This window comes from Neovison vison, chromosome 2 (assembly GCF_020171115.1).
Source record: "Neovison vison isolate M4711 chromosome 2, ASM_NN_V1, whole genome shotgun sequence".
Lineage (NCBI taxonomy): Eukaryota > Metazoa > Chordata > Mammalia > Carnivora > Mustelidae > Neogale > Neogale vison.
In genome coordinates, this window is record NC_058092.1 from 154,843,680 (window position 1) to 154,860,673 (window position 16,994).

At 44.9% G+C, this 16,994-nt stretch overlaps 1 protein-coding gene across 1 annotated transcript in view; it reads right to left on the reverse strand.

The window, feature by feature from the left end:
• Positions 1-16,994, reverse strand: part of DISC1 (DISC1 scaffold protein) — a 312,576-nt gene that overhangs the window by 205,796 nt on the left and 89,786 nt on the right. Inside the window, exons 6-7 of the mRNA XM_044236813.1 lie at positions 12,877-12,931; positions 8,486-8,588 (exon numbers count right to left, since the gene is read on the reverse strand). Coding sequence (XP_044092748.1) covers positions 8,486-8,588; positions 12,877-12,931 — 158 coding nt within the window. The remainder of the gene's footprint in view (positions 1-8,485; positions 8,589-12,876; positions 12,932-16,994) is intronic.

The window sequence follows — 16,994 nt, forward strand, 5'->3', positions numbered from 1 at the left end:
TAGGAGGAAGCTATGCCCTATGTTAACTATTCTGAAATGCACCTTTTATCCCCCGTGTTAACCTCTCTGAGATGGAGATGTGTCTTGTGATTGCCATCAGCTGGGAGGTAGTCAGGATGAAGCTGTTACTACGTGACCGTCATTCTCAGTGGCTTGGTGGACCGTCGGCAAGCCCCTGGCGCTTCAAAGTACACTATGGAGTATTATGCCTCCATAAGAAAGGACGAATACCCAACTTTTGTAGCATCATGGACGGGACTGGAAGAGATCATGCTGAGTGAAATAAGTCAAGCAGAGAGAGTCAACTATCATATGGTTTCACTTATTTGTGGAGCATAACAAATATCATGGAGGACAAGGAGAGTTAGAGAGGAGAAGGGAGTTGGGGTAAATTGGAAGGGGAGGTGAATCATGAGAGACTATGGACTCTGAAAAACAATCTGAGGGATTTGAAGTGGCGGGGGGGTGGGAGGTTGGGGTACCAGGTGGTGGGTATTATAGAGGGCACAGATTGCATGGAGCACTGGGTGTGGTGAAAAAATAATGAATACTGTTTTTCTGAAAATAAATAAATTAATTTTTAAAAAAAAAAAACATTTTAGGATGACTAGGGACCTGGCCCTTGTCTGAAAACCCTCTGTCGTGATGGTTTTGTAAGATCAGGAAAGTACCATCAGTTAAGACTTGAAGAACCGTGTTGCAGCTTGGCAGAAACTATAGAAAACAGTAGTTCATCCTCGGAGCGGGGGGGGGGGGGGTTGCGTCACCAACAGTTTCGCCGATGCGGAGGGTGATAATGGGTGAAAAAACGTGAGTTCTGACTACTGTGAGTCACATCGTGTTTCAGAACACTCAGACTTCAAATACGAAGACATTTTAGGAAACCCTTGAGTGATTAAGTCTCCTTTCAAAGATTTTTCAAAGGCCCAAACACATCTAAAAGAACTACTTCAGTAAGTGTAAAATAAAAATTCTCATCCACAGAAAGAATTATATCATTGTTTAATTGACAGCAATTTTTCTTTCTTCGCAGTGTATACAATAACGGCACCTTTTATGTTCACTGAAATACATGTTGTTATTTCTGCTTTATAGCGGAGAAAACTGAAACCTAGAGAGAAAAACATCTTGTTGGGGTTACATAGCAATAAAATGAAAGGCAGGTTTCCACCTCAAACAGAACTCCTGAATCCTTCTTAGGTTCTAAACTATGCTATTTACTTCTTCATTATTATTATTTAAAAGGGAGATTTCAACCCGGTGTAAGTGGGAGAAATATGACAAAATGTTTTCCCACATTAAAGGCATTCTGGACACCTAGCACATAGTTTCTGTCACTGAAATGCACAATTCCCAATTCCATGCCTGGATAAGTATCTTTTGAGATCCTGTTTATTGTCTATCACTCAAGTGGGCAGATACAGGGGAGAACTAGTCACTACCCTGCTCTCCAGGAAGCCACCATCAAATAAAGAAGAGAAGACGTGTTCTAAGAAATGGGCAAATTCACTCTAGGAGACCTCAGAGAAGGAAGACTTTTCCAGAAGGGGAGACAGAGGCAGGTTTCATGAGGAAAGAATGTAAGGTTTCCAAAAGAAGAAACGGAAACCTGATTAGAGAACAAAGGGCTTGTCTTCGGCGGGAGGCAGGCATGTGGCCGAGGTGGGGACGAGGCCCACGAAGAAGGTGGATCCAAACAGGAGGGGGGGTCCAAGATGCCAAGGTGATGGGCTTGACCCATTTTGGAAAAGCCAAGTCCAGAGAAGGAGGGGGGACTGGACCTCCACAAGCTTTGAGCTATAAATAGCAACACAACTAAAACATTTCCTGGATCCATGGTTCCTTTCTTGTACAATAACCAAGTCGGGGCTGCTATGGACGGAGCCCCCATGGAGGGCTACCAAGTACTTCAAGTTTGATGGATTCAGGGTTTGGGAAGAGGAGAAAGGTTCGGGAGGTGGATGGCGGTGATGGTTGTGTGGAAATGTGCATGTACTCGACACCACTGAGCTGTACGCTTAGAAATAGCTACAAGGGTAAATTTAATGTGTCTGTATATTTCATCACAATAAAAAGATGTCCCTTAAAAAAAAAAAAAAAAAGAATTTCAAGGGACATACCGCCCTGTGCCCAGGATGGTTTGGGGAAGACCAGCTCAGAGGTGTGACTGCCTCTAGACAGGACAGCCACGGGCACAATGTGATGCCTTCAAATGTCCTTTCCCCGCCGGGCTCAGGGAGCCCCAGCCTTTCTGCTGGACCATATTTTCAAGCAAGAGAGGTGATCCCAAGTGAGGTGGGTGCCAACGGTGTCCCCGGGGACACAAGGCAGAATACACCACAGTGTGCAATCTCCTTCTACAAACAGTTCAGAGAGAAAATAAGTCAGAGGGGCGCCTGGGTGGCTCAGTCGGTGAAGCGGCTGCCTTTGGCTCAGGTCATGATCCGGGGTCCCGGGATCGAGCCCCATGTCGGGCTCCCTGCTCAGCGGGAGTCTGCTTCTCCCTCTGACCCTTCCCCATCTTGTGCTCTCTCTCTCTCTCTCTCTCTCTTTCTCTCAAATAAATGAGTAAAATCTTTAAAAAAAAAATTTAGAAAAGACTACCTAGGCAGGGAAGTGCCTGCACAGAAGGTTTGCTGGGATGGCAGGAAACACGTTCTCAGATGCCCTGCAACTCACAGCAAGCTCTCGAGGCCAGGACCCTTAATAAAACATGAGAGAGATCATGAGTTAAAACCTGGGTCCCTTCCTTGATCCTGAGGGAAAATGCATAGTGAGAGATGTGCACATTTTATTTATGCAGAAAGAGTGCAAATTCCCCAAGAGACAGTTACTACCACAACCAAAGCCATGATAAAATGCTACACTGCCCCCGTTACTATTTCATAAGCATTTTGGGCTCCATTCCAAGCCCATGAGGTAAATCCTGCTTGATTTAGTCCTCCCTGATTACTGAAACTGGCCAAGAGTTCTGTGATGAAAATACAGAAAAGTAAACACTGATCCCTGAAGGAAGTCCCATCAGTGACACCGTGACCCCAATCTCTGTGACTCTAATGGGCCCCTTCCTAAATGCCATGGGAGGATTTGTGCAGACGACTGTCCTGCCTTTGCCATCATCCCACACGTCCACCTGCCTGCTCTCCAGCAAGAGAACCCTACCTGGGCCTGCACAGAGGCTCTTTAAAACACCTGTCAAAATATTTTATTCCACAAAGGCCACCATTAAAACCCTCCAGCTAAAAATTCTAAAGCCAACACTGATTTTATCCACTCTGTTCCTTCTAATTTTATCCTTCATCCTGAACTCAAATCTCTCCCTCCTCTACTTCACAATGTCTGGGCTTCCTTTTCTGAGCTCATTATTTGAGAGTCTGACTTGGTTGATAATAGAGCTCTAGTTAGAGCAATGGTCTCACTTGGCCCTTCCAACAAGCCAGGATGGGGATCTTATAATGATTGTCCTTGATTTCCAAGAAGAAACTAAGACCCAGGGAGTCACCCTCCCAAGGTCACAAAGTTTTGGAGTTCTAAGATCCCACATGAGGTTACTGAACTTGAACTGGGTTTTTCCAACCTCGTGTTAGGTGCTATTCTACCAAATACAGCTCAGGAAGTGATTTGTCACCCATAAAGGGAGGGAGCACGAAGAGGGTTGGGGGAAGGAATCCTGCACCTGGGTAGGCTGTGTCACCCATCAGTCTCCAGCACTCACTATGACTATCATCTAGGGGGACATGCCACAAACATGCACATGCACACACACTCACACACACACGGTGTACTGCAGAGGTCCACAGACATTTCCATCTGTAACGATCCTCCTAAAATCACTCACGTTTACACCCCCAAATTTGAGCTAACCTTCTTTACTGGAAAAAAAAAAGAATTAAAGAAAGAAAGCCAGTACTGAAAATCATCAAACTCCAAAAATAACAGAGTCCTGCCTCTTTTTTCTGGCACAACACCGTATCTTTGAGGAACTCCAAGCTCCAGTACATGTGGTTAGACAAGACCTCACGCTCTGTCACTCAAAGCCTCCCCCTCAGCCATATCAAGGCTCTGTGCTAGGAGCTTATACCAGCAGAACAAACAGAAGTGACCAGCCCCCGGGCCAGCGCTCCCCACACCACGCCGCCACCTCGCCACAGAAGCTCTTCCGGCTGGAATTGGCCATTTTCTGTTTTGTTGCTTTCTTCCCATCACTATGATTTCCTGAGAGAGCAAAAAGCATTTTCTGTGAGCAGAGCCCTTTTGAACATCAGACATTTTAGATGGCCACATACTTCACAGAGAAGACGGGGAACAAAACACTCAAACACATGGATTTTACGTAAAACACAGACTGCCTCTAACAGTGTGAGAAAGTGTGGTACCTAGTGAGAGTAAATGTACAAACAGACAATGGCCAGATTGTCTCTACAAATAACACTCTGACCAGCAACCTAACACAATCCTCCTGGGGTACAAGAACCCCCATATCTACAAGAACCAGTCCAGGAAGCCAGCCTGCTCCAAGGCAGTCCATAGGAAGACAGATTGTTATTCTAGTAATAATCCAAGAAACTGAACAATCATTTCTGTAATAATTGGTCCAAAATGGCCAGGATTTTATTAATAACTGACAGCTTCCCTAATTTTTGTCCCTGCTTCCAACTTAGGACCAGCCAGAAAAAGCCAAATACATTCTCTGAAACGATCACACGGGATGCTCTCTAATTAGCCTGCCTCTCGCTTCCCCAGCCTCCCGTCAGAACATACCTGAAGCCTTCCCCTTCTTCTACTGCAAAGCTTTCCCACTTTTCTGTCTGCCTTTGAGTCTCTGCCAAAACACGGGTAATGGTGGCTGACTCCCTTGCCATAGTAAGTTCTAAAACAGCTTTCACGTCTTCTCATTTGGTGGGTCTCATTTGGTGGGTCTCATTTATTTCCACACTGGACAGACATCATCTTTGAAAAATCTTTGCTGGGCATCTCATCTCCTCCATCCATTGATGTAAATTTTTTAGAGAGAGGGAGACATTCTGAGCTTATCTAGAAAACCTTGTTTGTGCCTAGATACGCTTCTATGTAGACACTAAGGTATTTGAATTGCAGCTGATTTTTATCCTCTGTAAAGAAAAATCAAATTGGATAGAACCATCATTTAAAAAAAAAAAAAGAAATTGAGTTGGAGCACCTGAGACATCTTGGTATGCTACTTAGGAATAAATGATGATCTGAACTGTTTGTTCCTTGGAAACAAATGACAGGAAGCAGGTGGGCAAGGAAATATACCACAAACGGAGGGATGACCCAAAGGAGGTATGAAAATAACAGATTCTAGGGATCAGCAATCAACAAATGAGGTACATTTTTTCTTAACATAATTACTCTTATTGACTGTCTTCTGAGTGCCCAGCAAAGCCAAGGGAAAAATAGCAGAGTTACTCAACAGATGGACGGCCTCAATAACAGTGGGTGATCCAAGCAGGCAAAGGCAGGAGTCGGAAATGAACGCACCATGTCAGTATCAGGGCAAGACCAGAACTGGGCATCAGGGAGCCAGGCTTGGAGCCTAAGGGACAGGAAATGGTCAGAGCGAGGGCAGGCTGCCTGCAGATGAAGACTGGGACACTCATCAGGTTACAGAGCCTGGGTGGCTCAGGCAGTTAAGCATCTGCCTTTGGCTTAGGAGATGATCCCAGCGTTCTGGGATCGAGCCCCCTTTCAGGCTCCCAGCTCAGCAGGAAGCCTGCTTCTCCCTCTGCCTCTGCCCCTGCACCCGCTCCCTGACTCATGCTCTCTCTCTCACTCCGCTCTCTCTCTCAAATAAATAAACAAAATCTTAAAAAAAAAAAAGAAAGAAAGAAAGAACTCACTGTTAAACATAAATGAGCTAGGACTTCGTGAATCTGACTATAAAACCATCTCTTATTCCCAGTCTCTGCAGATAGCAAAGCATTCTTACATTAAGAGGTCTCAGGCTATAAACCAAATCAAGGAGTGAAGCGAAGAAACTTTCAGAAAAAAGGCCCTCTGGGAAAATTTTTTTTAAGATATTTATTTATTTATTTTATTTGACAGAGAGAGACCACAAGTAGGCAGAAAGAGAGGAGGAAGCAGGCTCCCCACAGAGCAGAGAGCCCGATGTGGGGCTCGATCCCAGGACCCCGGGACCATGACCTGAGCCGAAGGCAGAGGCTTTAACCCACTGAGCCACCCAGGCGCCACCCTGCTCTGGGAATCTTAAAGGAACCCCCTAAGACCCTCTTCGATCAAGAGGGCGTCCAACCATCCTGAGGGCAACGCCCCTCAGCGTTTTCGCAGGCTGACCAAATGGAAAAAGGCTTCTTTCTCTTGGAGAGGTTTGTCATGGCTTTTGTCTAACGGAGTGAGGGTTTGCCATTCTGAACTCACGAAGATAGGTCTGTCAAGACCCTACAGGACGTGCCTTTTCTCTGCTCAGATCCTCCCTGCTGTGGAGCTCAGCTCAAAAGCAAACAGAACGCACAATATGTACAGAATGATACCCAGTCTGGCACTGGCACGGCCCACAGGGACAGCCTGTGACTGGAAAGCCTGTTTGCCAACAGCCTACAAAGTAATCAGGAACTAGCAAGGTCAAGGGGGGAGTTCCCATCCCAGCTAATTCAGGTCACCCCTCCTCCGATCAGGCCTCACTGGAGATCTCAGCGGATCAAAGAACTAAACATGAAACACAGGCCACATAGGCAATGTACCACCAGAAGAATTTTCCCTGGGATTCTTTTTTTTTTTTTAAGATTTTATCTATTTATTTATTTATTTGACAGACAGAGATCACAAGTAGGCAGAGAGGCAGGCAGAGAAAGAGGGGGAAGCAGGCTCCCTCTGAGCAGAGAGCCTGATGCAGGGCTTGATTCCAGGACCCTGAGATCATGACCCGAGCCGAAGGCAGAGAGGCCCAACCCACTCAGCCACCCACTCAGTCAACCCACAACCCAACCCACTCAGGCACCCCTTCCCTGGGATTCTAAAAGGAGATTATTCACATTGGAGAGAGGGTTCTCTGCGCTGTCTGCGTGACCATCTCCTCCCTCAGGCTTAACAGAGACCCATCCACCTGTGTTCCTCAGGAAGATAAATGGATTAAGAAAGGCAAAAACCCTAACTCAGAAGCGAGATTGCGTTCAATCTTCTTTTTTTTTTTTCTCTTAGCAAATGGGGCCATAATTTCAAGTAAATGGCATGTGAAGCTGTTGAGAGCCGAGCCCCACACTCGCATTTCGATGTTGCTCCGGTTGTAAATAACACGCCCGACTGCACCAGGAGCCAAATTGCTCGTTAGCTGCCAACATTAGTTGTTTAATGATCTGGAGAGCAGAAGCTGCCAATTATTGTATTCCTTCTTAAAATGCCATTTAAAACCCATACATGTAATTATTATACCTTTTCGTTAACTTTTTTATGATGCTTCTGAAGCCGATGAGCTATAGGGTCACTCAACCTATCGAAGTCAGGAATCCTTGGAGGATGTCACGACACAGCTGGATTAAGAAGCTATGAATCGGGGGCACCTGGGTGGCTCAGTGGGTTAAAGCCTCTGCCTTCGGCTCAGGTCATGATCCTAGGGTCCTTGGATCGAGCCCCGCGTCAGGCTCTCTGCTCAGTGGAGAGTCTGCTCCCTCCTCTCTCTCTGCCTGCCTCTCTGCCTACTTGTGATCTCTGTCTGTCAAATAAATAAATAAAATCTTCAAAAAAAAAAAAAGAAGAAGAAGAAGAAGCAGCTACGAATCGTACCTGAACGTGAGCCCTTGCTCTGCCACCACTTAGCTAACTGAGTGAACTTAACCAAAGGACACGTCCCAGGGCCTCAATCTCCTAATCTGTTCACTGGGACCCCGTATCTCTTCCACCTACCTAACACAGCTGTTACGAAAATGAAATAAAATAACAGCACAGGGTACGATATTATTTTCAGAGACCTACTAATGAATGGGAAAATGTATCCCTAAGAACTACCAGATGATGGAGCGATGATGATACACCGAGAATCCTCTAGGAATCTACCATCTCCGACTGGGATGGTAAATTAAGTGTTTTACTTTAGCTCCAGTTACTCTCTCTCCTTATAGGAAAGGGCAACCACACCCAACAACCTGCGAGCCTCTACAGACACACATGGCAACTACGTAAACATCTGAAACATCTGCTGGGATTACAAGGTCTCCAGAGCGCTTCTCCTGTCTTCAAGAAACAGAAACCAGAAGTCCAAAATAGGACGCAGATAACTTCTTGTTTCATTACATGTGCATACACAGTTTTAATAGTCTTACAAGGAGGCCATGCTGCCCATTCAGTCCATGAGTTTTAGGGAGACTTCCCACAAACGCTCTGAAATGTCCAAGTATGACCTAAGTAACAGGTAGAACATTACTTGAGGTTGAAACCTGGAGGCGGAGGCAGCTGGCACTATGCCCCTCCACCGTTTCAGTGTCCCCCACTGCCCTCCACAGCCAGTTACCTGAGATGGCCAGCATTTTGGCTTCAAGCAACACCGGGAGTTGGTCTTCAATGTCATCCACTTTTTTCCTGAGAGTGCTGCCGAGTCTCTCGCTCATGCACACCTAGAGGGAGAGAAAGAGCCAGGACACGTCATTTGGTCAGGTAAAAACCAGAAGGCAATGGGGCGGCCCGTAAGGATTTCTGGATTTATAAGCAATTGAGGGGGTGATAAAGAGTAATGGAGGGGAGTTATTTAAAAGTAGACAAGGATGGAAGGAAGGAAAAAGGAAAGAAAGAGCCAAGGGGAGGGAGGAAAGGAGGGAAGAAGGAAGGAGAAAGAAAAGAAGGGAGGAAGAGAGGAAGGGGGAGAGAGAGAGAGAAAGAAAAAGGAAGGAAAGATGGAAGGAGAAAGAAATAAGAGAGAGAGAAGAAAAGAGGAAAGGAGGCAGGAAGGAAGATGAAGGAAGGAAGGAAGGAAGGAAGGAAGGAAAGAACATGGAAGGAAGGGAGGGAAGCAGAGAAGGAGGGAGGGATGGTGGGAGGGAGTGAGCATTGGCACACTCCAAGCCTCAGATCCCACACCTTCACCACACCCACCCACAAAAATGACAAGCGCTAACAGACCAGAGCACAACCACAAACCAGAAAAACCTCCCCACCCTGCCTACTCCCTCCCCAGGGTTACTCCCTCCACCTGAAACATTCTTGCTCCAAGTGGCGTAGCCCACTCACACCTTTCAGGGCTCTGCTCAGACATCTCCTGGGAAGAAAGGCCTGGCCGATTACCCATATAAAATAGCAGGCCCCTCAACCCTCCCTCCCCTTCCACCTTCCCCCCAAAGGGCCTTTTCCCACCGTGTCTTCCTCAGTGGACACTATCTGTTTTATTCTTGTTCTCCTAGCATCTCTCTCCACGAGGATGCAAGCTCTGTGTGAGCAGGGACTTTGCTCTATTCCTGGCAAGTCAGACTTGAAAAACAGACAAGGAGACCTCAGCGAGGTTTACAGGTTTTATCATGTATTTTTTTCAGGACACCCAAACACTTTTTACATTTTTCTTCACTCTTTCAAAAATAGCAAAAGTCTGAAATCCCACTTTCCTTTTCCAAATGTCTTGGGTTATCTTTTATTTTGTTTGAACCAAAACATCACATTTTTTTCTTTTGTTTAAAGCAAAAACCTCCTATTTGATTGCTATCTACACCCTCACTAGTGAGCTACCTAAAAAAACATCCAGTTCAACAAAAGCACATAGCTCAGTTGAATAACAACAAACGTGTGTATGGAGACTTTGGGGTGGTCTACAAAGGATCCCTCTTTTCTTCCTAAAAATTTGATTCCATTCAAAAACTAAAATTAACCCAGTTGGGTTCCTAGAACCCAGAGAAAATGTAAAATTCAATTTCCCCAGAAGAATCGAGATTTTAATAGATACCATCAAGTAGAATTGTTTTGCTTATCACAGACTGAAAATGAAATTATTTTTGGAATCCAAGCAGACCTCACCCATCCTGCCTAAAATGTTATACTATTTCTTTCAAGGCCTTAAATATGTTCTTTTCCATCAAGCAGCTGTAACTTCCCAGATCACAAAACTCATTCTCTGGGTCAAGACCACAGTGTGATGGCCTCCACGCCTAAGCTAACATCAGCAGCGATGAGTATTCCCCTGCCCCAAGTGAGAATTTCGAGACCCTCTAAATGGTCCTGAGATTTGTCGGAAGTCAGAACACCCACATTTGGGTGTTAAAAAGAAGAGGCTCTGGAAACTTCCCCATACCACTGAGTCTTGGGTTGGCCCAGTGCCCGACGGCAGGCCCAGCCCCTTCCATCCATCTAAGAATGTCACTGGATATCTGAGAACACTTCTGCTAAGCCTGTAACACCAGCCATAATTCTTATGTCTCATCCAATGTATGTTCGGTCTTCCTGATTTTAGTTAACAGCTTCTGTTAATCATAATTGGGTCAGCTTCTCCTTTGTTGAGCAAATCTATCCTTCAAGCTGTCACTATTAATAGGAGACTGTCTTTCTAAATCTTATTAAATTGCAATGTACATTCTTTCAAGCACTGCTGGATGTAATCCAGTATCTACCAATCTCCAGATACTCCGTTTATTTCCAACTATTTCTTCCATCTCATTTATCCCTTAATTACCTGGTTTGGGGAACCATAAGCGCCAAAGAAATGTAATGAATGAAGGAGGGTTCCATCTCTCTTTGAGGGAAGAATCAAAAGAGTATCAGACCTATGTATTTAAGGTCATGAGTCATGAGTCAGTCGAGTCCACAGTGTAAAACTGTTTCTGTGTGACTGGGCAGTCGTAATTCTGTGTGGAATAATATATGTCCCCAAACACACACACACACACACACACACACATGTGAGAGAGAGTGCACGCACACACACACTCATGTCTGTACGGACATACACACCCACTTAAACACACACGTACATACCCCCCAAAAATCTGCATCTCCTTTTTATTTCCAGATAAAATGGGACCCTGAGGAACTCATTATCAAATGAAGCTTTTAGATTTACATTTTAAAATCTTAGCTATGAATTCCTTAATCTCCTCGAAAAGCAAGGGAATTAGGAGTTATTCATAAGTGCGTTAGAGAAGGTATGCAAACAAAGCCAATCACTTTTGGCATTTGGGCAAATCCAAGAGCTTTAGCAGTAGCTGGAGATTATCAACAAATCCCACTATCGTGTGCATATGTTAATATATGTGTGTGCATAATATATAAAATGTCCTAGAAAACACACTCCCATATCAACACCATGCGCGTTCTGTACGAGGCACACCTGTCTGCTCACTGCTGGGGCAGGGACTCGTTTAGATCACACACAGCGCGTTCTTTTACTCAACAAACCCACATGCCAGAGTACTTCCACAAGTTAATTCTGTGTAGCAGTTGGGATGCACCAGATAAATGGCACATATTTACACCAGAAAATACAGGAGAAGGAATACTCCTGCCCCCGTCCCAGGTAGGAAGCTTTGGTCTCTCCAAACCTCCTCAGGGGCTCCGCCTGAAGGGCACATGGCAGACGCCACAGAACATGAGTACTAGTCGGTGACATCATTCAAACATACGGAACAGAAATTCCAGTATGCCCTCTAGCACTTCCCCTCCTGCTTCATGTGACAGAAGGGGTAAACCAAGTCAGTGTCCCCTGAGCAGGGAAGAAGGTCTCTAAGCCCTGCGCAGTGGGAGAACCCATGACAAAAGCCCTTTGCTGAAGCCCTGCCTGGGGATTCTGCTCCTCTCGCGGCTCTGCAGAAAGCCGCCCCTTGGGTCTCGTCTTGCACATCTTCGGGCAAGTCTTCTGGCGGGACATCACTGCCTCTCAAACTGCCGCCGTGTGACTTTGTAGTACAATCATTTAATGTTTTGTTTTGTTTCATTTTTCAGAAAATGGACACAAAAACTGAAAAAAAAAAGGGCGAGGAAGACCTGTGGACACTTTTGCCAACAACACAGCCCCAGTCTCAGCCCAGCTGTGGGGACACACAAGCCCGCTGGCAAGTCTCCCTGATCTCACTCCTGGGCACTGGAGGAGGGCAAGAGAACATTCCTTCCAGGCCAGTGGACTCTCGCCTGCTTTGCTCTCCACTCAGACACCTGTTCTTTGGTACATCCTGACCATCCTATAACCAGCCCTGGCTCCCAGACCTAACACAAATAATTAACGATTCATCCCAGTTCTCTGCTGCCCATTCGGTGATTCACAGAGTAACTGATCCTGCTTCTCAGTGTGTCAATAACTCACTCACACAGAACTATCTCTGCAGGGAAGGATTTTGTTTTGTAAACTGTGCTTATCCTAACTAACCATGACATTGGCTATTTAATTGAGTTGGCTGTGTGTTCCCGGGGAATAATGCAGGAGTGCGCTATCTGTATACAATCCAAGGTCCTGGCATGAAGTATAAATGGCAGAGAATATAGGCAAAATGATTCTGAAGTCAGCTTAAAACGTTTATAAAAACTCCTGCTATGCCTTTTCCAAAACCTGTTTGTGAGGATCCCAGGAATCTGTCTTCCTAGAAGAAAAACAATTAATGTTTCAGATTACTCCCATCTGCAAAGCCTTTTCATGCAAAGGCATTTGATGGTACCCAAAAGCACTCATTTTCCATTCCCTAACACTGGCAGCTCCTGGGAGGCAAAGGCCGAACCAGTCAATTCCTGGGGGACCAGAAGCCAGGACCTCCACCAGGGCAACAGCCCTCCTAACCAGCTCTTTGCGCTCATTGCCTGGCCTGTTGAATGGCTCTATAGCGTCCTCACTTCTTTCATAGCCATGTGCTAGCCTGAAATTTCATGCGAGCTAGACATGATATTAAGTCAAAAGAAAACTTGAAAGACTTTAGAAAATGGGCATATAAACGTACTTACCTTAGCCGTGATTTCCTTAAGGGACAAGTTGAGGCATTTTATCTGTTCCTGGAGGCTAGAAGAAGGAGAAAGAGGACATTGGTCTTCTTGCAGTCATAGTTCCATACCACAACATACAGAAATACTGTGAAATTGTGAACTTTCCATCAGCCCAAAGACTGAGGAACAGTGGGAATTTGACTTTGGAACAACTCAGATGTCCCAGAAGCAAAGGGTGAAAATTTTACATTCTTATAGCCACCTTCCAAGAAGGATGGTCTACACAGGGTAGAATTTCATGAGCAGTAATCAGACATTGTCTATCTGGGCCCACTGTTTAATCCAACAAATGTGCACTGAGCGCCTTCTGGGTTTAGCAGTGAAGTAGAGTGTATAGGAGATACGTATACTTGAAGTATAGAATATCCTCACTCTGTTTAGGCTTATCCTTTCCTCCTTTTTCTCCTTCGTTCTATTCACCTTGACACATTCATTTATTCATGTAATTTCTCTCTACACCACTGGAATGTAAGTTCCATCACTGCAGCAACCTTCAGTTGGGTTCACTCCTGTATCCCTATGCTTAAGACAACTCCTGCAGCTTATAAGGAGGCACTCAGTCAAGATCTACAGAATGGATGGGTGGACGGATGGATGGACAGATGGATAAAACTAAGAATCAGATCTTATTCTCAGTGTTATTACCTAAAAGAGAGAAAGTACACACAGACAATCAACTACAATACAAAGCAAGATGAAAGAATTACTATCGAGGATAGGAACCCAGTGTTAGGGTCAAACTGCTTCCAAAAAATTGTTACAGGCAGGAGCAGCTGGGTGGCTCGGTCAGTTAAGCATCCAGCTCTTGGTTTCAGCTCAGGTTATGATCTCAGGGTCGTGGGATCGAGTCCCACGTCAGGCTCCACACTTGGTGCAGAGTCTGCTTGAGATTCTCCCCCCACCACTCCTCCCCTGTTCAGGCACTCTTTCTCTCAAAAATAAATAAATGAAATCTTAAAAGAAAAAAACTATCACAGGCAGATACTGTCTCCAAGGGCAGAGGGGAAACAGTAAGGTGGGTAACAATTTAGAAAACTATGGTATTAGTGGGAGAGCTTCCTGGAAGAGGTGGAAAGTGAATTGGGCCTCAAGGGAAAAGAAGGAATAATGAAAGTCCAGAGAAAAGAGGAGTCCACCTGGCCCATATGTCTCACAGAGGTGAACTGCGATGGACAGGAAGGGGAAGGATTGTTTCTAATGGGAATGGGGAAGTGGGGGCAGGGATAGAAGGGAGAAATCAGTCCACATCTGCAATGTGTGCTCGTTTATTTAGGAAAATAAGTGAAGGAAATGCTAATATTTGTTTAATCTCAGCGGTGGGTAAATGAGTATATGTTATATTTTTCAATGTGCTTAGAATATTTACAATCAAAATAATTTTTTTAAAGATTTTATTTATTTATTTGACAGACAGAGATCACAGGTAAGCAGAGAGAGAGGAGGAAGCAGGCCCCCCACTAAGTAGAGAGCCCAATGCGGGGCTCAATCCCAGGACCATGGGATCATGACCCGAGCCGAAGGCAGAGGCTCAACCCACTGAGCCACCCAGGGGCCCCACAATCAAAATAATTTTTAAAGGAATATCAAGGACAAGGTAGAGTCAATATTGAAGGCTGAGCTAAGGAGTTCTGAGCTTTATCAGAGGCAAGGGGAAATCACCCTAGTTTTGTGCAGGAAAGCAATAGGAAAGAAATGGGGTATTTCTGGAAAATTACTTGGTCAGCACTATGGGAGATGACTTGGAGGAATCAGGCAGGCACCTTCAGCAGAAGCCCAGCTGCAAGGCCCAAAGCAGGCACAGAGGGACAGAAAGCAGGAAGGAATGGAAGGTGGTGATCCTTTCATTATGTTGATGCTGAGAAACAGTGGAAACATATGCTCTGGATCTTCTCATTCATTCATTCATTCATTCATTCTTCACAAACTCATTAATTCTTTCAACATTTCCTGGGCACCTAGTAAACTGGGAACTCAGAGCATAAGACCTGGTTCTTGCCCTCAACATCTCACTGCTTCAAACAATAGCCCCCCAAAAAAAAACATTAAAAAAAAAAAAACAAGGTATAGGTACTGGAAGAGAAAAGGTTACTTAGCAAAATGGAGAGTTGCAAATGCAGGGAAGGTCAGATTTTCTGGGGTCTGTGGGGATTGAGGTCAGAAAAAATTTCTTTGGCAGGGATAACAAAGTATCCAAGGGAGGTGGCCAATTAGCACATTGCTGCTGTTCTTCAGCTGTAAGAACTGGTTTTGAACATCATCACCTCCACCAACTTATGACTTCTGAGTACAAGCAAATCCATTTCCATTGCAAATACCCTGAAGCTAGGGCAGGCCCCTTCTATTTTTTTTTAACATTGCAATTTTTCTCTTTAATTATAAAACACTACAGATATACAGATAAAGGGCTAGTATCCAAAATCTATCAAGAGCTTATCAAACTTAACACCTAGAGGACAAATAATCCAATCAAGAAATGGGCAGAAGACATGAATAAACATTTCAGCAAAGAAGACATCTAAATGGCCAACAGACACATGAAAAAGTGCTCCACATCCCTCAGGGAAATACAAATCAAAACCACAATGAGATACCACCTCACACCAGTCAGAATGGCAAAAATTAACAAGTCAGGAAATGAAAGATGCTGGTGAGGATGTGGAGAAAGTGGAACCCTCCTACACTGTTGGTGGGAATGCAAGCTGGTGCAACCACTCTGGAAAAAAGCATGGCAGTTCCTCAAAAAGTTGAAAACAGAGCTACCCTACAACCCAGCAATCGCACTACTGGGTATTTACCCTAAAGATACAAAATTAGTGATCCAAAGGGGCATGTGCACCCGAATGTTTATAGCAGCAATGTCCACAATAGCCTAAATATGCAAAGAACCCTGATGTCCATCGACATATGAATGGATAAAGAAGAGGTGGTATATATATACAATGGAATACTATGCAGCCATCAAAAGAAACGAACTCTTGCCATTTGCAACAACGTGGATGGAACTAAAGGGTATTATGCTGAGCGAAATAAGTCAATCAGAGAAAGACAATTATCATATGATCTCCCTGAAATTATATGGAAGTTGAGAGGTAGGGTGGAGGGTTTAGGGGGTAGGAAAGCAAAAAATGAAACAAGATGGGATCGGGAGGGAGACAAACCATAAGGGACTCTTAATCTCAGGAAACAAACTGAGGGTGGCCAAGGGGAGAGGGGTGGGAGGGATGAGGTGGCTGGGTGATGGACACTGGGGAGGGTATATGCTATAGCGAGTGCTGTGAAGTATGTAAACCTGATGATTCACAGACCTGTACCCCTGGGGCAAATAATACATTCTATGTTAATAAAAGATAAATAAACAAATAAATAATTTTAAAAACTGCAGATATGTAGAATAAAAATAAATATAAATATAAGAGAGTCCTGTGTATTCAGCATACAGATTTCACAGATATTAGTATTTGCTTTCTTTTTTTTTATTATTATGTTAGTCACCATAGAGTACATCATTAGTTTTTGATGCAGAGTTCCAGGTCCCTTCTAAACAAGTCATCCCCGCTTCAGATGAACATTCAGTGGAAGAGGAGCACCCCGTCGAGCTGACATAGAGCAGGGCATGCGGCAGCAGGATGTTCTGGATTCAGGAGTCACAATAGGATCAACCTGAGTGTGCTCGGTGGGAGAGGTGGGAACGCACATCCGGAATCCTGCCTGGAGAATTCTAGCCAGCGGCATGCAGGCCGGGTCTTTGGAGAGGATGTAAATTTGAGTGCATGCGAACACGGAGAGCAGGGAGTGGACCCAGCCACTCAAGATGCTGGTGGGAGAAGGACAGGTGTCAAAGAGGCACCGGTACCAGTTCTGCCTCTGATTCTGGAAGCGGCACTAGCTTCATGCTGCTAAGGTCTGCTGTCCATGCTTCAAAGTCCCCGCAGTTCTGCAGAAAGGCACTTTCCCTTACCAGCTGATGGGAGTCCCTGCAACTCACTACTTTTCAGGAACCAGTTCACCACAACATCAGTCCTACATGATGAACACTGAATAGTGTTTTATGAGTCGGTGTGTGCGGCCACACACAAAGA